At 41.4% G+C, this 23,705-nt stretch overlaps 1 protein-coding gene and 1 pseudogene across 1 annotated transcript in view; both read right to left on the bottom strand.

The window, feature by feature from the left end:
* The window catches only part of SCNN1G (sodium channel epithelial 1 subunit gamma), a 30,526-nt gene extending 12,748 nt beyond the window's left edge, over nucleotides 1–17,778 (bottom strand). The window contains exons 1-5 of the mRNA XM_072607227.1: nucleotides 17,679–17,778; nucleotides 11,568–11,898; nucleotides 8,018–8,330; nucleotides 6,621–6,817; nucleotides 4,937–5,040 (exon numbers count right to left, since the gene is read on the bottom strand). Of these exons, the coding sequence (XP_072463328.1) occupies nucleotides 4,937–5,040; nucleotides 6,621–6,817; nucleotides 8,018–8,330; nucleotides 11,568–11,884 (931 nt within the window). The 5' untranslated portion in view covers nucleotides 11,885–11,898; nucleotides 17,679–17,778. The remainder of the gene's footprint in view (nucleotides 1–4,936; nucleotides 5,041–6,620; nucleotides 6,818–8,017; nucleotides 8,331–11,567; nucleotides 11,899–17,678) is intronic.
* A 16-nt stretch (nucleotides 17,779–17,794) lies between these two features.
* Nucleotides 17,795–23,642, bottom strand: LOC140504207 (poly(A)-specific ribonuclease PNLDC1 pseudogene; annotated as a pseudogene).
* Nucleotides 23,643–23,705: the final 63 nt, after the last annotated feature.

Below are 23,705 nucleotides of genomic sequence, written 5' to 3'. Positions count from 1 at the left end.
AGGTGGCACAGTGGATAGAGCACCAGCCCTGAAGTCAGGAAGACCTGAGTTCAAATCCAGCCTGAGACACTTACTAGCTGTGTCGCCCTGGGCAAGTCACTTAACATCAACTGCCTTGAAAACTAAACCAAAACAAAACTTCAGGTTAAAAACGGGGGGGTGGGGGAGGGAGGAAATATGGGCTACATATTCTGAGAACCTCAGAGTCCTAGGCTGTCCCACCTGGGGATTATGGTAGGAAGCCTGCAAACTTAGGGTACCAAGGGCAGGGATAAGAAGTTTGGGGTGGGAGTGATAGTTTTGTGTTGGTGGCATTCATATCCTTGTCACCTTTACCTGGACTACTGCAGTAGCCTCCAGATTGGTCTCCTTCAAACCTGTTTCTCGCTTCTCTAAACCCTTCTCCGTAAAGGTACCACTGATAGGGAATTAGTGTGGTACAGTGAAAAAAAATACAAGATTTAGGCTAGAGGATTTGGGTTCAAATTCTGCCTTTGCTATCTTAGGCAACTCAGTTAGCCTTTCTGAGCCTCTGTTTCCTCATCTGTAAAATGAGAGGGTGGAGTAGATAGCCTGTAAGGTCTCCTTCTGGCTTTAAGGCTGTGATGCTACAGACAGGTCTGACCAGGTCACTCCTTTGTTCAAAAATCTTCAGTGGCTTCTTATGGCCTTCAGGGCAAAATACAAACCCTTCTATTCAGTTCTTAAAAATCAGATCTAAACACCATGTACAATGGTGTAACCATGATCAAATGTCCAAGACTTAGCTACTCCTCAACACAATGATCCAAGTCAATTCCAAAGGATTTAAAAGAAAAAAAATTGCTACTTATATCCAAAGAGAGAAATGATGAGTACAGATTGAAGTATATTTTTTTCACTTAATTTTTTTTTGGCAACATGGCTAATATGGACATATATTTTGCATGGCTTTTCATGTATAATTGCTATCATATTGCTTGTCTTCTCAATGGACTGGGGTGGGAAATCAAAATTTGAAAAAAAAGGAATGTTAAAATAAAGTATAATTAGTAAGAAAAAAGAAAGAAAATCAGATCTAACCTGTCTTTCTAGGCTAGACTACACATCTCTTCCTTCTCTCCCTCTCCACTTTGAACACTATATTTCAACCAATCTGACCTATAGCTATCCCTTCCACATCATGGGAGATTGGGGCACGGTTGCCTCCATGATCTGGAAAATCTCAGTAAAATGTTTTGGTCTTCCCTTTGTACCAGAGAAGAAGTCAATTATCATGGTATTAAAAGATAAAATGTGTTGATATTATACAATTTTACATCTAAATTATTTCTGTGTCACCTGTGGCTTTCACAAAACTCCCCCCAAATTCCCATTTAATTTCTTATGCCAGCCCAGGATACATTAGAACTGAGATGGGGAAAATCTCGACTTGAAAGGGATAACTGGATTTGTTATTCTCCATACACAACTCTGTGTCTCCCATCTCTGTCTTGATCTTTGCTCCCATGCCTGGAATGCTGTTTCATACCTCCATCTCTGGGAACTCCTAAGTACTTTGAAGGCTTAGCTCAATGCCTCCTCCTTCTTAAAGCCCTTCTGGACTTTCTCAATTGCTAGCATACCCGCCATTATTTTTTTGTCTATTATTTTGAATTTACTTATCTGTGTACACATTGTTTTTCTCCCTCTAAGAGAATTTAAATTTCTTGAGGACAGGAACTGGTTCATACTAATCTTTGTATCCCTAGTGCCTAGGCACATGGTTCGTGTTTAATAAATGCTCAATGGTTGAAAGCTTACAGCCCTTCCTTCCAGTGGAGGAAGACATCTGGCTGACCTAGAGTCCAATTTTGCCCATTATTGGGCCTCTTCACCTACCAATGGAGGCTTCACTAAACACATGAAAATCTCACTTTGTGCATACTTATCATAGGTTTATATTTGTGCCTTTGATAAAGCATGGCATGTTTCCAGTTTTCATATCTGGTGTTTTATTTTGAACAGGTGTTGGCAGCCATGGAAGCTGGTCATAGACCTACTGGCTGAGTCAGCCCTGTAAGGGCGCTTCTCAGATAAACGCCCAGTAGCCTCTTTCTTATCAGTTGGTTGAGTATTAGGGCCAATACACTTTCATTGTTAGCTGAGCAATGCTAGATATAGGACCCAGGAACACTATTACTTCTTAAGTACTTCAAGGATCATGTACCATACAGACGCTGTGTGGGCAACAGCCGATTGGGAGGCATCATTGTGTAGTGGGTTTTGAACTAGAAAGATCTGTGTTTGAATTCAGCCTCAGGTTTAACTAGCTGTGTGATGGGCACATTGTGTAACCTCTTTTAGTCTCAGTTTCCTCATCTGTAAATTGGGGATAATAATAGCACTTGTCTCACAGGTTGCTGTGAGGATTAAATATAATTCACCTAAAATACTAAACTGATCTTCCTTCTGCCAGAACGGATTGCATCTCACAGGGTCATAGATATCACTGAGTCCAACTCCTTCATTTTACAGATAAGGAAATTGAGGCACACAATATTCATGGTCACATGAACAGTTATTAAGTATCCAGGGTGGAATCTGAATCCAGTTCTTCTTGATTCCAAGTCCAGTATCCTATTCACTAAATTAGGGGTGGGGAACCTGTGGCCTTGAGGTCACATGTGACTGGTCCTTAAGTGTGGACATTTGACTGAATCTAAACTTCATGGAACAAATCCTGCTCTCTAGGTCCTCAAGTACAACTCAAAAAGGCCACACTTGAGGACTAGAGGGTCATATGTGGCCTTGAGGCTGCAGGTTCCCCACTCCTATAACTAAGCCATGCCTCCCAAACATCTCTGAGCCTCATCTGTAAGGTAAGAATAACAAACATACGTACCTTATCAGTTTCTTTTTTGAATCTAGTGAGATAATGTGTGTAAAGTGCTTTGCAAACCTTACAATGCCTCATAATTGTGAGCCAGAATTTAAACAGTCTTTGAGAGTTCACAGGACTATAGATTTAGAGATGAGAGAGAGGAACTTTAGAGTTTATCAGGTGCACCCCTATTCATTTCCTGAGACCCAGAAAGGCTGAGTTATGCCAAGATCCTTACTTGTCTACCTGCCGGGAGTACTCTCCTTCCTCATTTCCGTCTTCTGACTTTCTTCAGATCCCAGCTAAACTCCAGTCTTCTACAGGAAACCCTTCCCAATCTCCCCATGTGTCTCATCCCTTCCCTCTTTTGATTGCCTCCCAATTTATCCTGTCTATATCTTGTGTGTATATATGTTTCCCAGATGAGATTGTGAACTCCTTGAAGACAAGGATTGTCTTTTGCTTTTTGCTTAACACATTGCTTAACAAAGTGCCCAGCCTTCCCTGTAAGTGTTTAATAAAAGCTTTTTGTCTTGTTTTTCTCACAGGTGGTCTGTCATAAGTGAGATTTGAACCAGATTTTCTGCCTTTGGAGTCAGTGTTATATCACTTGTCAGACTGTAGCAACCTGTGATAGACCTCCTTACACAAATGGTTGATCACCAAACAAATACCCAAAGCCTTTCCAGTTTGGGAGGACCTGCCAGAGCGCGTGCTCTGACACCCTAGGCCTCCAGAATCTATACTCAGCCCCTTGCCATGATTAGGCATCAGAGTGGGACCTTCTCAGAGGATCACCTTTACTATTACAAGCCAGTAAGGTCATTTTCATTGTCAAAGCCATCTGTAAAAAGCTTACCTGAGTGGTTTTTCTAGATAAGGGGTTTGTAGGTTCATAAATTTAGAGCTGGAAGTGATCTAAAAGTTCATCTAGTCCCAAGCGGGCAGCCAGGTGACACAGTAATTGGGGTGTTGGGCCTAGAGTCGGAAGTCCCGAGTTCAAATTCAGTCTCTGACACTTACTAGCAATGGGACCCTGGGCAAGTCATTTAACCTGTTTACCTCAATAATCCTCAAAATGGGGATAATAACAGTATCTACCTTGAAGGTTTGTGAGGATCGGATGACAGAATATTTGTAAAGTGCTTAACACATAGTAGTTGTGATATAAATGCTTATTTCCTTCCTTCCCTCTTCCTTTCAAACTCCCTAACATTTTACAGCAGAGGAAACTCAAGATGCAGGGAAGGGAAGTTTCCCTAAAGTCACAGAAGAAGTTAAGTGGCACAGTCGGTATTACGTCCTTTGCCTCCAAATCCAGGGCTCTATCCATTGTATGGAGGCAAGAGGAACACAAAACTGGATAGAGGAATTATAACACTATCTCATGGAAGTAGCAGCTGCTTTGGGGCTATTTCAAAAGGAGTCAAGGTAGATAATGCATTACAGTATTACCAGATCTCAAGCTTGGAAGGGGGCTCAGAAGCCAGCTACTCCAACCTGAATCGGATCTAGAATCTGCATTTAGTCTTTGCTTGAAATTTTCCAGTGAGGAAGACTCCTCTACCACCTCCAGTGGCATCCCACTCTACTTTGGGACTCACCTGTCTGAGGCAACCCAGCTTGGTGAAGACCATGCTGGACTTGGGAGTTGGGAAGACCCTGGTTCAGATTCTGCTTCTGACACCTTTCAGCTCTGCCTCTGGAGAAATCAGTGAATCTGATCCTCACCTTCCTTATCCTTAGTCTTATTCTTAAATGGGGCTAAAAAATACAGCACCTATCTCACAGGGTTGTTGCGAGGTTCAAATAGGACAGTGTATGCAAAGCTTAGGTCAGTTCTTTAAGAAGTTTTTCTCCCTTATTTCAAGCCTAAATTTCCCTCCTTGTGACTTCTTTCTAGTTCTGCTTCCTGGGGCATCAGACAGCAAAGAAGGAATGGTTCCTGCTGAGTGCATTCTAGGAAAGGGGCGGTGACTTCTCAGGTCTTTGACCAGAGGGAAGAAGACAGACATTTCTTTATGGATATTCACATCCCCACTGTCGAAGTATAACTAAGTCACCCCTGAGTAACCACAACTCCCGTTTTCTTACCATATTCACTGCCTCCCATGGAAGTACTGAGGACGGTCTTGTTGGTGGCGCCATTGAAGGTGTAACAATTCCCGTACATTGGATGGTGGAAAAGAGTGAAGTTCCTACAGGGATAAATCTGGGTCAGACAGTTCCGTGGGACTCTTCACTGAGCTCTTTCTATCTCTTAAACAAAGCTGAGTCAGAGAGGAGAGCCCTGACTTGTGGGGGTTCTAACATAGTTCATTTCCTACCCCCCACCTCCCCTTGGGAGTTGCTACTAATTATCTATTTCCTCTCCTGCCTCCTCCATCAGCCTTACCTGCCTTGCTACTTTTCCCTTGACTCCTGCTCTATCTCTGTCCCTAAGTTTTTCTGCCTTTTAATGATTACTATTGTCCTCCACCTTTTTCTCATCTTGTTTGATGGAACTCAGATAGAAACAGCACTGGGACAAGTCATGATCCTGTTATAATTCTCTTAAATTTGATGTCCTACAGATTATTATATAGGTCAGTTGTTCTCAAACTTTTTGGTCTCAGTAACCCTCTATACTCTAAAAAAAGACTGAGGATCTTCTCCAAAGAGTTTTGTTTACATTGGTTATATCTATCAACATTTACAATATTAGAAATGAAAATATCTTAGTATAATTATGAAAATAATTTTTGACCTCATGCACCTGCTGAAAGGGTCTCAGGAAGGAGGTCTCTGGACCACACCTTGAAAACCACTGGCATAGGCAGGTAAAATAACTGCTTTTTTATAACTGAATAAAAGTAGTGGAATATAATCTTGTAGGTTCATGAAAAGTATTTTTGGGACAATTATTTATTATTATATCATTAATTGTATGCTATTGATTATTAATATAATTAATCAATTATTTGTATGTTATTAATTAATATAATTATTATTTATTATTAATTCAAGAAGGTGAGCATGGTGTAATGGGCAGAGAGCTAGCCCTGGATTCAGACTCTGCTTCTAATATATCCTGGCTGTGTGACTCTGAGAAAATCACTTAATCATTAGGTGCCCTGGGTAATATTCTAAAATTACTGCTGATCTGCACTGGTAGAGGGAGTTTCCCCTCTGGGAGTTCCTTATTCCAATGATATCATAGGCTAGATTTAAATTATTGTTAATAGGAATAGAGACTGGACTTGTTATTTTGCTGATATAAGGAACCACCTGAGTGAGGAAATTCCCTGTGCCAATGCAGGTTGGGACCTTCTCTGCAACTAGTATTATTGCTGTTATTATCAGTAGTGGTAGTAGTAGTAGAAGTAGTAGTAGTAGTAGAAGTAGTAGCAGTGGTAGTAGAAGTAGTAGTAGTGGTAGTAGTAGTAGAAGTAGTAGTAGTAGTGGTAGTAGTAGTAGTAGAAGTAGTAGAAGTAGTAGTAGTAGTAGTAGTGGTAGTAGTAGCAGTAGTAGTGGTAGTAGAAGTAGTAGTAGTAGTAGTGGTAGTAGTAGTGGTGGTGGTAGAAGTAGTAGTAATAGTAGTATTATTAGTCAGAAATCAAAGACCAGCCTTGGCTTCTCTCCATTCACTTTCTCCTCCTCTGCTAAAACTTCCCACCCATGTGTCCACTGTACAGTAAAGGGAGGGAACAGGATTCCAAAAAGGAGAGTCAGGGTTGGGACACACACTCCACTCTCAGCTTCTCCAATCCACAACTCAGCACCTCCCTCAGTGACTGACCTGGCATCACAAGAAATCCCATCAAAGGAGCAGGTCACTAGCAACTCGTCTGCAGAGTAACTCATGTTGATTTTCTTCTCCAGGGGCACTTGTGCCATGATATTCATGTAGTGCAGTTTGTACCATTCCCGAATGGCATTGACCCCAGAGTTGAAGGTATACGTTGCACAATCGTCACTGGTGCCATTTTTTTCACACTGTGAATGAGATGAGATGGTATTTGTCAGCCCCTGCTAGCCCAGAGCAGTTGGGAGAAGGGGATGGTGTCCACTACATGGATGGAATTCCTAGGCCATGTGTAGAATTTTATCTCACATTTCTCAACCACCTTAGCCAGAACTCTGGTGTCACTATGTCAGTAACCTTGTGAATAATGATGCCTTGGAATTAAATAGGGTGGGAAGGGGTTGACTTTGTGCTAAGGAATTGTCATCCTAGACTTAGGTGACAGGAAAAGCAGGGAACATGTATGAACAAGATTCTTTTTTTTTTTTTTGGCAAAAGACTTGGACAAGGGTGGTTACTGCTACTGGCAGCCTTCCTAATGTGGAAAATTTCAAGAACAGACCCAGGCACGCAGAATAGATCTGGGTGGCAAAAGTGAAGCATTATATGGCTGAAATAACATTTATACTGCACGGATCTGAATATAGGCTACATTTCCTCCCCAAATCTGACTTGCATAAAACTTGAGTAAAAGCTAAAAATGAGGATTATTTTCCAGTGTATATACATCTATGCTTACATAGGTAGATAAGCACCTGTATCTATACCTAGATATAGTGATCAATCAGTAAGCATTTATTAATGGCCATTAACACATGTAGAATAAATACAAATAAATATAAAGTAGTCAAAGGCAGAAAGGTGCTACCAGGTAAGAAATCAGGAAAGACTTCATATAGAACGTGGTGTTTAAGTAAGAGGGGGTTTCCATGAGATTCTGTTTCCCGGCCCCTCTGTTTCCATTCTAGGCTCCTCTCCTGCGTGTTCTCTTAACATAACTACTTTTCTTATCCTCCAGTTGGTGACAATTCTCCCTTGTCCTCCAATACAATAATTTACTTTATAGAGATCTGCATGTATTTGTGCACATGCTGTTTTCCATGAACAGCAATGTAAGCCCTTCAGGGCAGCAGGCACTATTTTTCTTTTTGTCTTTGTATACCCAGAATTCTAGCACCATACCTGGAATATTGTAGGAGCATATGAAATGCTGGTAGAATGGAACTGAGTGATTTTTCTTTCAAAGAAATCTCATTTTAGGGTTGTAGCCTATTTATGTTCAATTATGGCCTACATTTGGACTAACATGGTAGAAGCACACGCACACGCACGCATGCGCGCACACGCACACACATTCACACACCAGGGACAATCTATGGAATGACCCTCACCATTTGGAAGCCCACAGTTTTCTTGGTCTCCTGCACATGCATAACATCAGAGGCCTTATGGACAATGGTGCCGCTGACTCTCCGTTTTTTTCCTGTCAGGAGGTCGGTAGCTTCTTTGGTCGTGTCATTTGACTCAAACACCATAAGAGGAAGGAGGTTCAAGAATTTTGAATGGCTGTCTGCCTCAGCCGATTGTGGGGGATCCGCCTCACGCCGTTTCCGAGCTTTGATGTTGGAAAGTCCATATAAATTCTTCAAGGCATTTTTGGTCTCTTGATCCAGGCCAGTCAGAAGTTCTTTCACAATACTGTACCTGTAAAGAGGTAAGCAAGAGTAATGAAATGCAGAGACAGAACAGAGTCCCTCCCTAGAAGACCAACTCCAGGCAAAGCATAATGTGATTTCCTCAAGCTGTCAGGAAAGAAGTACCAAACTTAGCCAGCACCAGATTTCATAACACCCTCCCCTACCTCTTCCTGCTAGGAAAAGCACAGATGATAAATTGTTTATTCTCTGCTTGCAATCAATGATTACTTGCATTGCAGGCAACAGGAGGTAGGGGTGCAGGGAGAGAGAGAGAAGGGACAGAATCACAAAACCTCAAAGATCAGAGAATTTCCCCTACCCCGTACCTGAACAAGAATCGCCCTACCAGGCACCCAGCAAGTGATCCTCCAGCCTTGACCTGAAGGCCTTTAGGGAGGGTGAACCTATTACCTTCTAAGGCAACTCATCCCACTTTTGGATAGCTTTAATTGTGAGAAAGTTTTTCTCAACATCAGGTCAGGATGCCTCTTTGTGCCTTACCCCCTTTGCTCCTAGTTCGGTCCTGTGGGGCCAGGTGAAACAAGTTTAATCCCTCTTAAATGAGACAGACGAGACTACTTGAAGCTAGCAGTCATGTGAACAATGGTTCTGGAGTCTTAGAGGGTGGGTTCAAATCTCACTTTTGGTCCTTACTGCCTCAGCAAGTCATAACCTCCTTGGGTCTCCATTTCATCTTCTATAAAATGAAGGGTTTTAACTCAGCGTCCTTTGAGGTCTCTTCTTGCTTGAGGTCTAGGATTCTCTGACATCAAGATTTTCCCTTCTCTAGGCTAACCATCCTCAGTTCCTTTAATTGAATCTCACATAGCACGATCATGAGGACTTTATAACATATAAAAAACTCTTATACTGTATGATCTTTCTCACTTGTCTCCTCTCTACATATTAATGATTCAGTCTGATATGACAACTGTAAAATGAATGACAGTTAACTCCTATTTATCACAAGCAGATTACTTCAAGGAGTTATCAGCTTTGAGTCCATTGTCTCACTTCTTATCAGGGTCATGGGGCCCATCCCCTTGTCCAACATAGTAGGCTCCAGGACAATGCTTAGGATGTGGTAATGATGAGGGCAGCCCAGGCATAAGAGCTATAGTGCTGGCAAGGAACGGGACAAAAGTGCTTTCTTAGACTATTGGTGCTAATGACTCATCCCCTGTATTGGGTGGGTTAAGTAACAGCTTAGGCATAATAATGTAAGCATATATCTTACATTTCTAACTTCTTTTGTAGTTACAAAGCACTTTTACATTCATTACACCATGGGATCCTCCCAACCTTGTGAGGTAGCCAAACTCAAGGTCAGAGAGTTTAAACCGGCTTCAAATTCCAGCGTTCTTTCTACTACCCCACATTCTCTGTGTACCATTAACTACACTGGAATTTGGCTTTCTTGGTATCGTAGGATAGGTTAAGAATCAGAAGATCTGAAATTGTGTCTGAGGTTGACTCACTGTGTGAAATTGGATGTCATTTTTTGGAAGTTCCCCCCACCTCCCTGCTCATACACTGGCAAAATTCAAGATACTTCTTATCTGCCTCCTAAGGAGTTTTAAAGATTCTATAGTAGACAGCTAGAAAGTGACCCAGTGGTCACCTTGCTAGGGCTTATTTTCCATGGGCTACCCTTTCTCATGCTCAGGGATCCCCAGTTAGGGGATCACCAGACCTGATGTCTGCAGCTGCTCAGTTACTGCTGGAAGTTATTTGGGCAATTTTTTAAGGGTTATACTTTCCTCTTTGAGTCAATGTCAGACTTAAGACATTAGTTCAGAAAGGGTATGACCTGAAGCTCTGAAAAATGGTAGCTTGGGTTAAAAATCTATAGCTTAAAAGCAGCTCTGGCTTACTCTGAGTGGGACACCACTGTTTTAAGCAAAAACTCTGCTGTTAGTAATTTATAACTGTGTATTCTACCTACCTATGTTTCTCTTTTATTTATTTATTATTTTATTTTACTAGACAATAAGTTCCTTGAAGGCAGGAACTCTTTCTGGTATTTATAGTATCTTTTTTTGTTGTTGCAGTTCATAGGATCACAGATCTAGAGTTATAAAGGTTCTCAAAGACATATGACCCAGCCCCTTGATTTTACAGAAGAGGAAACAGAGGCCCAGGGAAGTGAAGTTCTCTTTTTATATGTGTGTTTCCTGTCTCCTTACTTACACTGTTGGCTCCTGGATGGTATGCCTGTCTTATAACCCTTCTTGTGCTGTTTGGCCCTTACTAAATATTTGTTCATTGGTAAGATCAGCCTATTGGACATTCCTGTTTTTTCAATGTTTCCATATCGGTACATTTACTTCAATTGTATGGTATTCCTGTAATCATCTCTAATTTGGGAAAGCAGTCACAGGCACCCAGATCTGAGTCTCACTGACTACTATAGGTCCTCCTTCTTACAAGAGTGAGAAGAATGGTCTTGGAAAATAATAAACATAGGGAAGTTAGGTGGTGCAGTGGATAGATCACTGACCCTGGAGTCAGGAGGACCTGAGTTCAAGTTTGGCCTCAGATACTTCCTAGCTCTATGACCCTGGGCAAGTCATTTAACCTCGATTACCTCCAGAAAAAGGAAAACAATAAACTATGTTCAACATTTTTGTGTCATGGTAAAGCTGATTAGCTCCATTCTTAGAATAATGTTCATTACCTACATTCATAATTGAAGGAAATACTACATTATAGTTAGAGGCTGATAAAAAGAAAATGTAATTTTATCTCCCATCCAAGTTCAAAGACTCCCTAAAAGTTATCCACTCCCAAGGAGTTCATGGAACCCAGGTTAAGAACTGTGAATTAGAGTTCTTCATTAAAATTAAGTAACACTTCATTTTCCATGCTTGGAATAAGAATTTTTTTAAACATGCTGATTTTATACTCTCTCTCTACATAGTACATTATAATATGTAGCATACATAATATATATTAATATTATATAGCAGAATATAATAGTACATATTATATATAATAGTATATGATATATAGTAGTATATAATAGTATATAATAATGGTATATAAAACAATATCCATTTATGTGTTCTCCTCACCCCAAAGAAAAAGATCAGGAAACTTCACTCTATGAACCTGTATAAACTATATTATCACAGTAACCACAGCAGATTCTATTGTAAGGGAATCCCAAGATGTTGAGTAGAATGGTTGGCTTTGGCCACTTCACAGACCCCCCTTCCCTGCTCCTCATATCCCAGCCTCTTACTTGTAAGGATTGATGTTGCAGATGGTGACAGCCGGGAAATTGAGCTTCTGGAAATGGACCTTGACAGAGACAGAGACAGTATAGAAGGAAAGAACGAGCAAGGCACACTGCCACAAAATCAGCCCCACGGCTGAGAGTGTCAATAGGATCCAAATAAGCCTTCGGAGACGGCCCCGGGACACCACAATCCGTCGGCAGCCATGGGTGTTGGTGTTCATGCAGTACCATCTCATCAGCTCCTTGATCGAGGGAGCCTGAGGACCAGTCACGGTCAGGTTTTTTTTAATTTTGTCTTTGATCTTCTCCCCAGCAGCCATGGTGAAGCTTGGCCCTGGGAAAGGGAGTAAGAAAAGGTGGGGTGCTTAGTGAAAGAAGTGTGGTCTGCTAAACCCTGACCTTTCCCAACTAGTTTTCTCTTGGTCTCTTTCTTGTCTGTCTTGTCCATTCTAAGAAGGAGCCTCATTCTGGGGCTAATGCCAGCCAGACCTGAGGGAAATCTATGTTCCCTTTATCTGCACTTATAATTTGGCTCCTTCTCCAGGATATTTGTTTTTGACTGTGCTCTCTGCCAAAAAGTCTTGTTTTTTCCCCTTACAGCTACCCATCTAACCCTATAGGGTTCCTTAGGGGCTTCACTAATGAATCACTGAAAAGGACCTGGTACTTTGGAGTTTTCTGGTAGGGACAGCAGAGTTCTTTACAGTTATTCCTTATTAATTTGATTGGTATGGCCACCAATATGTAAATTAATTTCAGTAGTGTCATTTAAAAAATTCTATTGGTGTGAACAATGAAATCTCTCTTTGATTATTTATATCTTCTGTTATTTCTGTTGTTGTGTAGTTATAGTCTTATAAGTCCTGAGTGTGAGGATAGGTCAGTTCCCAATATTTTATGCATTATTATAGTTATTGAGTGGAATTTCCTTTGTTGTTGCTTCTGGTTTTCTTAGCAATATTCAGAATGGCTAGTGACTTTTGTAGGTTTATTTTATAATTCAGCTACTTTATTGGAGTTATTAAAACATGAACTCCCCAGAGACAATTCTCAGTGTCTTCCTAATTATGTCTTTTACTAGACCCACTCACTTTTGTGGAGCACTTTACAGTGACAAAGACCTATCCTATCTCTTTTTAAAAAAAATGTATTTTTATTTATGGACAAAAGCAAGCATTTCCATAATATTGCACATTTCATTTGATTTTTACAACCCTGAAAGGTGGGAAGTGCAAATATTATCACTCCCATTTTAAAGATGATGAAACTTAGGCTCAGTGGGGCTAGCTGACATGCCAAATCAAATTCCTGTAACTCTGCTTCTTAATATTCCTCCCAAACATCCTTTTTCTCCATCCACAAAGTGGCCACCCTAGTTCAACCTCTCATTACCTCCTGTTTAGATTATTGCCTCTTAACTGATCTCTTTGTGTCTGGTTTCTCCCCTACCCTATCCATCCTCTTTTCAGCTGCCAAAATGACAGCAAAGATTTAAGAACACCATTTCCCTGCCCAAGATACTTTAGTGGCTCCCTTTTCCCCCACGAATAAAATACAAACACTTCTGTTTGGTATTGAAAGTCATATGCAATTTTTAGTTTCCCTATCTTTCTAAATTGACCCCCACCTTACTTCTTCCTCCTAAATGGAACTCATTATCCTCCTGTCTTCAAAAGTTCCCTACTACTGTCGAGGGCACCACCATCCTCCCAGTAATCCAAGCTCCACTGGGAGTTTCTATTCGTCCTTTGCTCTATCCCCATATCCAATCTTTTGTGAAGTCCTGTCAATTTCACCTTCAAAACATCTATGTGCCCCCTTCTCTCCTCTGACATTGCCATCAATACTGGACTACTTCAATAGCACGTGGATTGGTTTCCCCACCTCAAGTCTCTCCCCATTCCAGTTCATCTTCTATTCTGTCAAATTAATGTTCTTAGTGGCAGCTAGGTGGTGCAGCAGATACAGCACTGGCCCTGGAGTCAGGAGAATCTGAGTTCAAATCTGGCTTCAGACACTTACTAGCTATGTGACCCTGGACAAGTTACTTAACACCAATTGCCTTGGTGTTAAGAAAAAAAATAATCTTCCTAAAGCACAGATCTGATGACCCCACTTTGTTACCCTCTTGGTCATTTAAATGCGAATGGCTTCTCATTGTAACCTCAGCCCCTCATAACTTTCCAGTCTCCTTATACCTTATTCCTTCTCAAGTACTCTGTGATCCAATAAAACTGACCTCCTTCCTCGTCTTCCTCCTGACTAACATTTTCACTGGTTCTCCTGATGCTTGTAAATCTCTCTCCTAATTTTCACCTCCTGACTTCCCAGACTTCTTTCAAGTTCTAACTAAAATTTTGCCTTTTACAGGAAGCCTTTTACAATCCCACTTAATCCTAGTGCCTTCCTTCTGGGGATAATCTCCAATTTATCCACTCTGTATCTTGTCTGTGCTATTAGACTGTGACCTCTTTGAGAGCAGGGGACTTCTGGCACAGTATCAGGCACATAGTAGGTGTTTAATAAATGCATGTTGATCTGACCTACCTTCCCCTGCCTCTCTCTCTTTGCACAGATTGGCCAACATTCCTGGAATGCTCTTACCTCCTTACTCAAAGAGTGCAGTTCACTTTCCTTTCATACAAGGCACTGATAGATTTCCAACCCCCCTCCCCAGAGATTAGTGTTCCTCTGCCCTAACTGGATATTATTTTGTATTTACTTTGTATGGATTTTGTATTTTCTTCTCTGTATGCATATTGTTTTCCCCCAGGAGAAGGTAAGCTCCAAGAAGGCAAAGACAGGGCAAGTACACTAGACTTAGTCCTCAGATGCTGCCTGGCATACAATCGGCAATTAATAAAGGTTTGTAGAATTGAACTCAAGCTGAGATTCGAACCCAGATCTTCTGACTCCCAAATTACTGTTAGGTGCTACCCATTCTCCAACCCCTACTCTTTAGCACTGACAGTCAAGCAAGGGGCAGTAGGAGGAAGTGAAAGAGAAAGATCTAAATGATCCATAATTTGAATAGTTAGATCTTAGATAACTATACTAGATATATGTGCATAGATATGCACAATGAAGTAGGTTAGCCATAAAGTAAAGAAAAAGACATTGGATTTGGATCAAAAGAGTTTGATGTAAATGTACTTTCTATGTAATCTTGGGTCAGTAACACCCTCTCTGGGCTTCAGTTCTTTCATCTGTAAAATAAAGGGGTTAGACTAGAGGAGATATGAGATCAATTCCAGCTCTAAGTCAACAATCTTGTGATCTCTATGGCCCCTTCTTTATAGCTATATATTGATCTATGATCATTCATGCAATGGATTTTAATGCTATGGGCTTCCATGAGCAAGAGAAGGGAGAGTCCAGGGACTTGGATGTGGCAAGGATGGATACTCTGTACGCTGGATAACTGTTCTGATTTGTTTGTATCTAGGTGGTGCAATGGATAGAGTGCCAAGCCTGGAGTCAGGAAGACTCACCTTCCTGAATTCAAATCTGACCTCAGACACTTACTAGCTGTGTGACCCTGGGCACGTGACTTAACCCTGTTTGCCAAAGTTCCTCATGTATAAAATGAGCTGGAGAAGGAAATGGCAAAGCACTCCAGTATCTTTGCCAAGGAAACCCCAGATAGGGTCAAGAAGAGTCAGACCTGACTGAAAAACAAGTGAACAACAAGCTCTTTAGCCAGGAAACTGGATTTCAGGTTTCTCCTTTTCTCCACTACAGAATTTCCTCTATCCTAGACCCCTAAGCACCCACATGAATCTCATTAGCAATGGTGAGGGTATAAGTCAGTATGGTACAGCGGAAACAATGGATTTGGAGTCTAAAGCTCTGAGATTGACCAGGGAAAGGGAAACAAAGTGGTGTTTGGAAAAAAAGAATTGGTGACATATTGGATGCCAAATAGCTCCAGCTCACCCCACAGGTACCTCGGCTCTGCATTCTTATTCTGGGCTCTGCGTTCTTATTCTGACATTCTCACTCCCCAACTCAGAGGAAGCATTTCTATACATCTACTCTAATAACTTTTTTTAAAGGCCCAACCTATGAAAATCCTAATGGATTACTGGAATAAAAAATGAAATGTTTTTTAAAGTCTCAAATATTTTATTTTTAGACTAATAAGAGATAGTCAGAAATACTTGATTTTGATTATTTGTTGGAAATTTTCATCAAGAACACTTCTAGCCTAAGGAGAGACAGGGCCTTTTTTACTACTGAGTGCTTTGCAAGGTTGATGGAAAATAAATCTGGTTTCCTCTGATTTGTTAAGAAAATATGTCAGTGTGACACTCTGAGAACAGCCCTGTGGAAGTGACCTAAGTTTTGCAACAGAGATTGAGACTAAAGACTAAAGGGAGGTAGTGTGTCATTTCCCTGTGTGTAATAAATTTTGTAATCATAAGAAAATATATCTGTCAAATCTATGATTTTGGAGGTTAGACTTCAATAATCCATCTGCTGCTACCATTTCTGATGTTTGATTCTCACAATTTCTTTCATTGAAAGGGATTTTCTTTTGTCAGGTTAATTCTTTGATAGCTAAGTCCATAAGCCCTCCTTTCCCTCCAAGTGCCAACAGTCATTAACTTTCAATAGAGAATGAGGCTGATCTCTAGATGGATCATAGAGTCATATATAGAGAACTGGAAGGGATCTCAGAGGTCATCTAGTTCAATCTTGTCACTTGTACAAAAGTGGAAACTGAGGCGCAGAAAGGGCAATTTGACTAACATTACACAGATAATAAATAGCAAGCTAGGATTCTAACCCTGGTATGATCTTTTCACATTTTCCCTGTTCTGGCTTCCCTTTCCTATCCAGTCTGGATCCCAGTCTGCTACTTTTATCTTTCACTCTATTTCACCTTAGGATCCCTAGCCATCCCTCTCCCAAGACCCTATCTGAAAATTTTCCTATCTAGGAAACTTCTACCATATGATTTCTTAATTTCTCCACCCTGCTTCCAATTGTTGAGCACCACTGAAGAAAATCAGGATATAGATTTGATTTCATTCCCTGTCAATTTGCCATGCACAACTCAAGGAAGATCACTGCTCAAGCATACATCTATTCTGCCCTTATCGATTACTATCAGACCAATTTCAAACGTTTCTTTTTTCCTCCATTCCCTCCACCCCCGCTGTCTCATAACTTCCCATACTTGAGGAGATAATCTAAACCACTGGACAAGAGACCTCGCCATAACCTTCCTGGAAATGTCTTTAGTACCCACTCTCCTTCCCTGTGTTGACAGAAGAGGTATTTGTAGCCGAAACTCAATCTCTCTACCTGGATCTTTGATTTCATTCTCTCCCAACTTTGCCAGGACCTTGCACCAGTGGTCACCTACAATTTAAGGATTCTTTTGAACCTGTTTTGATGTGGACAGTCTTAAAGCCTTAACTTTTTCCCTCCTTTCTCTCCAATGACTGAGTTGGAGTTATTCGACAGAAAAGAAAATGTACCTGAACAAGGATGAAACTAGCTAAATTCCTGAAACAGTTGGACTTCTCCAAAAGTGCCAGGGGTCAACCACAGTTTGCGTGGTCAATGGAGTCCTTTTTTCAGGATTCTTTGCTTCAGAATTCAGATCCCTGAGAGCACAGTGGCCCCGGGGGCCTCTTACTGTTGGAATGTAGCTATAGGAAGCTGAGTCGGGAGACTCAGGGGTCTTTCCTACTTCAGGAGTGATCAGCATTTTCCTGCCTCTGAACACCCACCAAGTCAAGGCTACAGGGATACTGTGCTTATAAGCCATCCCTGAGCAAGGGGCAGGGGAGGCTTGGTCCAGATTCTTGGGTTGGTCCCGGTTTTGCCCCTGCTCCAGGCTGGAAGCAGCTCTATTTGGGGAATGTAGATGACTAGGGCTCGACGCTCAGACCCTGGCTGGGATGGAGGTCAGCTTACTCTCCCGGCTGAGAAAGCTGTAGAGCAGAGAGCCAGAGAAAGCGAGCTGTCGGACCAGCAGACCTACCGGCAGCTGGAGATCGACTCGAAGTCCCAAATATTCGAGCCAGGTTTCCCAGAAATCGGTGGCGCAGAGACACCTCTGGCACACCTCTGGGGCTCCTCCCTCGGAGGCCTTCCACTCACCTTGGTACTTTGCTGAAGTGAGGTCCGCTCCGGGACAGTGACAGAGCGAGCCGGCAGTGGGAAGGCGCGTGCGTACGGACTGTGCTGCGCTGCGCTCCGGGCGCACCTGAGCATCCCCAGCCGCCCCGGCAGTCAAAGCCTCTTGGGCGCCAGGTCCAGTCTCCTCCTCCCGTCCCTCCTCCCCGGGCTGGCCTCCCAGCCCTCGACACCGCCCTCAGGTCCAGATCAGTCGGACCGGACGAAGCTCCATAGCTCCCTCTGAAGCCCCACAGACGAACTGCGCGCAGTCACAGCCCGCTCCGCTGCTGCCAGTCGCGCGTGGGACCAGTCGCGGCGTCGCCTACCGAGGACCTTCCTTGGGCCCAGGTTCGGGGTTCCTCGGGCAAGGGGCAGCTCCGGCCATTGAGGTCCCCCCAGGTATCCTCGCGCCTAACCTTCCCCAGACCCACCATTTCTCATCGGAGCTCTAGGTTGGAGCAGGGGGCCTTCTGAATCCTCCCTGTTCCGTCGAATGGAAAGGCCCGCTCTTTCACCTGGCCGATTTTGCGGAGGAGAACCGCGACCCTCTAGCGATCTGACGGTGTCATTGCAAGACTCCTGGCGTTTGAAAACGAAGCGAAGACATCTCGTTAACATGGCTCTTCGCCTTCCTCTACCCGCCTATGCAGTCAGGTGAAGCCAGAAGGGGTTGTGGTGGTTGTCGTCCCAGCTCCAGGTCCAGCGCTGGGTTCAAATTCGGCCTCAGGCTAGCTGTGTGACCCTGGGCAAGTCAACTCTGCTTGCCTCAGTTTCCCCATGTGCAACATGAGTCAGAGAAGAAAATGGCAAACCGCTCAAAAGTATCTTTGTCAAGAAAACTCTAAATGGGGTCATGAAGACTAAACAACGACAAGTACTCAATCATCTTACCTGGTTTTAGATAGTGATTTTAAGATCCCTATTATAAGACATTTCTGGTTCCTCACTCTTTTCTAGAACAGTCCAATCCAGCCACCATTTAAATCTGCTATATACATAGCATAACCATTGACTCTGGGGATGCCAATAAAACATGAAAGTCAGTGTCTGTCTTCAAGGAGTTTATAATTTACATTCCTCCTTCTGGTTAAGGTCTTAGTAGTACAATAAATGCAATTAGCCTTTAGATTTATTGAAGGGAAAGGTCTCTTGGGATCATCTAATAAAGGGATCCACAAACTAAGGCCTGAGGGCCAAATCCCACCTGGGTTTGTATGCCACAAGCTAAGAGTAGTTTTTACCTTTTAAAACTAAAATTGGGGCTGTCGGGTACATTGGAAAGAACATTAACTAGAGTGTTTAAAATTATGTTTTATTTTTAAAATGTTTAAAATTAAAATTTGTTTAAATTTAAATGTTTAAAATTAAAAAATTAAAAACCATTCTTACTTCATTTTGGCCCTAAAGCAGTAGTGAATGCTCTCGTTTTACAGATGATGAAATTGGATTGCCAGAGGCATTTGTCAATTTGCCCAAAATCCCCCAAGGAGGTGGTAGCAGAGCTAAGATACAAACTGAGGACTCCTGAATTCTAGGCCAGTCCTTTTCCTACCACACCTTACAGCCGCTCTTATGACTGATCAAATGAATTTATTGCATGCCTTGCTTGTAGGAATGTGATCGTCTGATGAATGTGGTACATCCTTTGTGGGTATGTGGTACCTTTTCCCCACTTTCAAAAGCTTTTTAGGTAATTTTAATTTTTCTGGTCTCTTGGAAAACCATTAAAAGCAACGTGACCCTCAGCAAGTGTCTTAACATCTCTGATCCTCAGTTTCCTCATCTGTAATTTGAGGGGGTTGGACTAAATGATCTATAGGGTTTCTTCTACAGCTATCCCTTCCACATCATGACTTTCCCCAGCATGGTTTTGATATATCACAGGTCAGCATAAGAAATTAAATGGGAAATTTGGGGGAGTTTGTAGAAGCTGCAGATGACCCATGAAGGCCAGCTAATGACACAGAGAAAGTTTAGAATCTCAGAAATGCATAAAATATATGTAAAAATAACATAAAATATAAGTAAAATATATGTAATATAAAAATATATAAATTGTATAATATCAACATATTTTATCTTTTAATAAACATAATAATTCAGACTTCTTCTCTAATACAAGGGATGGCCAGAAAATTTTATGCAGATTTTCCAGTTCACGAGTGTGCTGCCCCCCTAAGGAAGGGATAACTGTAGTTTTAAATTTGATTCCTTCTCATCCTCTAATTTTTCCCATTTAAAAAGTTTCCTTTTCAATTCCCCTCCCCCTGCTTCCTCACGTGTTTGGCACACCTGATCATAGGTCATGGTATGGCAGGGTCAATGTCTCTAAGTTATAAAGAAATGAATCTGGTCCAGCCTATGGAGACATTCAAGAAAGGCAGAGAAGGGATGTAGGAGATCTCTCTGCATTCTTGCCTCTGGGATAGTAAATGTGGGAGAAAGGGAGGGACGATTCACTCACTGTAATTCTGTTCCATTGAGGTTTGCCTATTTGAAGACTGACTCCTGCAATTTAATTCAACAGATATTAATAAAGTATCCACTGAGTGCCCAGTACCAGGTACTGGGGGAGATACAGTTGAGATAAGCCCCACCCCCAGTAGAACTTACTGTCTAGCAGAAAGACAAAACTCATACATAGATAATTATAATACACAATGCATAATCAGTTCATTAGAGAAATGCAAAATAAGGTAATAGTAAATAGAAAAGTGGGGTGGTGGTGAAATAGCAAATAGGGTTAAGTGACTCATTCAGGGTCATATAACTAGTAAGTGTTTGAGGTAAGATTTGAACTCAGGAAGATATCCTATTCTTGCTTCAGGCCAAGCACTCTATCCACTGCTCCAACTTGCTACCTGGCCAAGAAAGGAAATACAGTTCAATATAATCTCTGCCTTCCCCTCCAACTCTCTGTCATTCTTTTAGGATTATCAGTGTTTTCAAGTATGTCAAAGTTTTCAAGAAAGTCGAGCAAATATATAGCCAGTTCATATTACTTCTTTCTCTTCCTTCCCACACTTGGGATTATGGATTTGGAATTCCCCTTGCAGACGTCTAGTCTATTTTACAATCAATATGGTTTCAATTATAACAAAGACCTGGAATAATAACAGTTGACATTTATACAATGCCTTCCAATTATAAAGTTAAGTCAACAAGCATTTGTTGTCGAGTCAACAAGCAACAGAACTTCTTTGTACTGGGTACTGTGCTTTGTGGACTTTGTTTCATTTGAACCTCACAATAACCCCAAGGGGCAGACAAGGCTGTTACTGTTATCTCCATTTTACAAATGAGGAAACTGAGGTTCAGAGAGGTTAAGTCAATCAATCAAATCAATAACATTTTTAAGATATCTACTATGTGCACTGTGCTAAGCACTGGTTAAGTGATTTGTCCAGGGTCATACAGGTACTAATTGTCAGAGGCTAGGTGAAACCACCTGATTCTACCAGGACAAGTATTCTACTATCACCATGCCATGCTAATTTTCTCAGGACTTTTCCATCTTTGATTGATAGAAGTCTTGGAATGATATGAGTCACGGAGAGACCTAAGGACCCAGAGATTATCAGAAATTGTCAGGGGAAGTCCACCTTCCAGGACCAGAACATCTAAGGCAACAATTTTTATTTAACAGGTGGATGTAGGTTGTCCCACACTAGAAATTCTCTACTAGCTCTCCTACTTTGTTATATCTAATACGTCTTCTCTCCCAATCTGAACATAAGATGAAGCTGGTCAGAACATGGGGAGTTGGGGATTTTGAAACAATTTAGAAAATTTACAAATCATCAGTATTTGAAAAAGGCATTTTAAAAAAATGAAAAGCAGAGGCAGCATTTAGTTTCCTTCTTACAGGTCTGGTCTAGTGGTAGGGGAGTTGGGTTTGAAGTGAGGAAACTTGAATTTGAGTGCTCGATTAGCTTACTATCTGCTTACTTATTTCTAACTTCCTAATTAAACTTTTTCTTTATTAAATATTCTTAGAAAATTATTCTTAAATGGAACCCAAATTCCCCTAAACCCACCCGTCATTTGCTCTCCTCATGATGTTGAAAGATATTAAAAATAAAAGTTAGCATAACCCTTCATCTATGCAACTTGTTTCTCCTCTTACAAGATATTTTTACCAGCTACTCTGCAATCTGATTAATAAATTTACTGGCAAATGCAGTCATCAAAATGATTTAGGCATTTGTTCTAATTCCTATTTTTTTCCCATTTCTTCTGGGAAGGAATTTTCTCTGATGAACCAAGGCTACTCAATCCGCAATTTTGTGCCACCAGATTTCTGGAGAAGGACATGCTCAAGAGATATGGAATAGGAGAGGAAACCTAGGAAAGATTTCACAAGCCCATGCCAAAATACTCTTAAGAGCCAATCCATGCAGAATGGCAATCCTAGGGCAAAGCTGAGATGGGGTAACAGTTCCTGGAGACTTCACTGTATGTGCGATGAAGATCCTCCACGAATAAAAGCCAGAAAGTCCAAGCAGTAACAACAGCAGAAATTTGTCATATGTGGTTGATATTAAGTCAATGCCTCTGTATTGGTACAGGGTCACTTGGAGGTCAGAGGGGATATCTATATTCTTGCAACACCATCCTGACATCTTTGAACTTGTTGGTCATGAGCAGAAGCTGGTTCCAGGTGAATTGCTGAACATCAAATTTGCAGGGGTCCTTCAATTCATAATAGATCTATTTTTCATCTGTCCCAGGTTACCTCTAGACTTTGTGGATAAAGGCTACTGGGGGAATAGGACCACAGAAATTCAAAGGGTCATTCCTGCTCTCTGACTCTAGGGGAACATTCACCTGACACATCTTACACAGAGTAGGCTTGCACTGGCCTACATCCAGGACTGCCCTTATTAATTTTAGAAATACATGCTCAGATAAGGTTTGTCTGGTTCACATAGGGAGCAAGCATGTCAAGAAATTGAAAGAATGTGGGCTCCAGTGGTAATAATTGTGCCACCTTCAAGAGAAATGATCTATAAAGGAAGATGTCATAAGTTCCTTCATGACAGTATTTGGTCTCAACATATTTGATATTGCATGGATGGATAACCATTGGACAAGAATTCTTGGTGGGACTCAGGTCACTGTTTAGGACTTCATAAACCTCTAAAAGATTTAAAGCTCTTGGGAAATTTATTTCCTTCCAAATCTCTTTTGTCACATTCTCAATATCTATGAAGACTGGAAACAAGCTATGGATGTTCAGCTTAAACTCCTCATAGGATTCTGGGAGAAATCTGTAGAACTTTTCATGAAGGTGCAAAAGATCCATCTTCATGCTATGTCCCACTAATGGCATCTTGGCTTTTACCAGCATCTGGAAAAAGACAGTAAAACCTGGGGCTGAGAGGGGACTCTTTAACCTCTTTCAGTCATCATGACAACAGGAGGTTCTCTAGATGTCGCTGGTGTTGCCTACTTGCTATCTTTACTAGCACCCTTTTGTCTTTCATCAGAGTCCAAACTGTGGGGAACCTGCCTCAATACTAAATGTACCTTAAAAAACCTGGAACCCAGTTATATCAGTTATAACTGAAACCTAATTATGTCCAATATCCTTCTTTTGCCATCTCAAACCACCATGTGACCTCATCAATCACCACCTCCATTGACTCTTTGTCCAGTGTAAAATGAACTCTTCAATTTCCTGTTAGAAGTTCTTGCTTCATTTTCTTTTCCTGTTATTTGCTCATATATGGGAATCCCATTTTTGAGGAACTTATTATAGTCAAAACTGTGCTGATTCAAAAATAGAATGCCTGGAAAATCTCTTCAACCCATAATCCCAAGCATGGTAAGGAAGAGAAAAAAGTTATATAAATTGGCTCTATATTTGTTTGACATTCTTCCCATATTTGAAAACACTGACAATCCTAAAAGAATGACAGACAGTTGAGGGGGAAGGTTGAGGTTTTATTGAACTGTATTTCCCTTCTTGGTGGGTAGCAAGGTGGAGCAGTGGATAGAGTGCTGGGC

This window comes from Notamacropus eugenii, chromosome 1 (genome assembly GCF_028372415.1).
Source record: "Notamacropus eugenii isolate mMacEug1 chromosome 1, mMacEug1.pri_v2, whole genome shotgun sequence".
In the NCBI taxonomy this organism is placed as follows: Eukaryota; Metazoa; Chordata; class Mammalia; order Diprotodontia; family Macropodidae; genus Notamacropus; species Notamacropus eugenii.
This window is presented reverse-complemented; position numbering and strand designations above follow the sequence as displayed.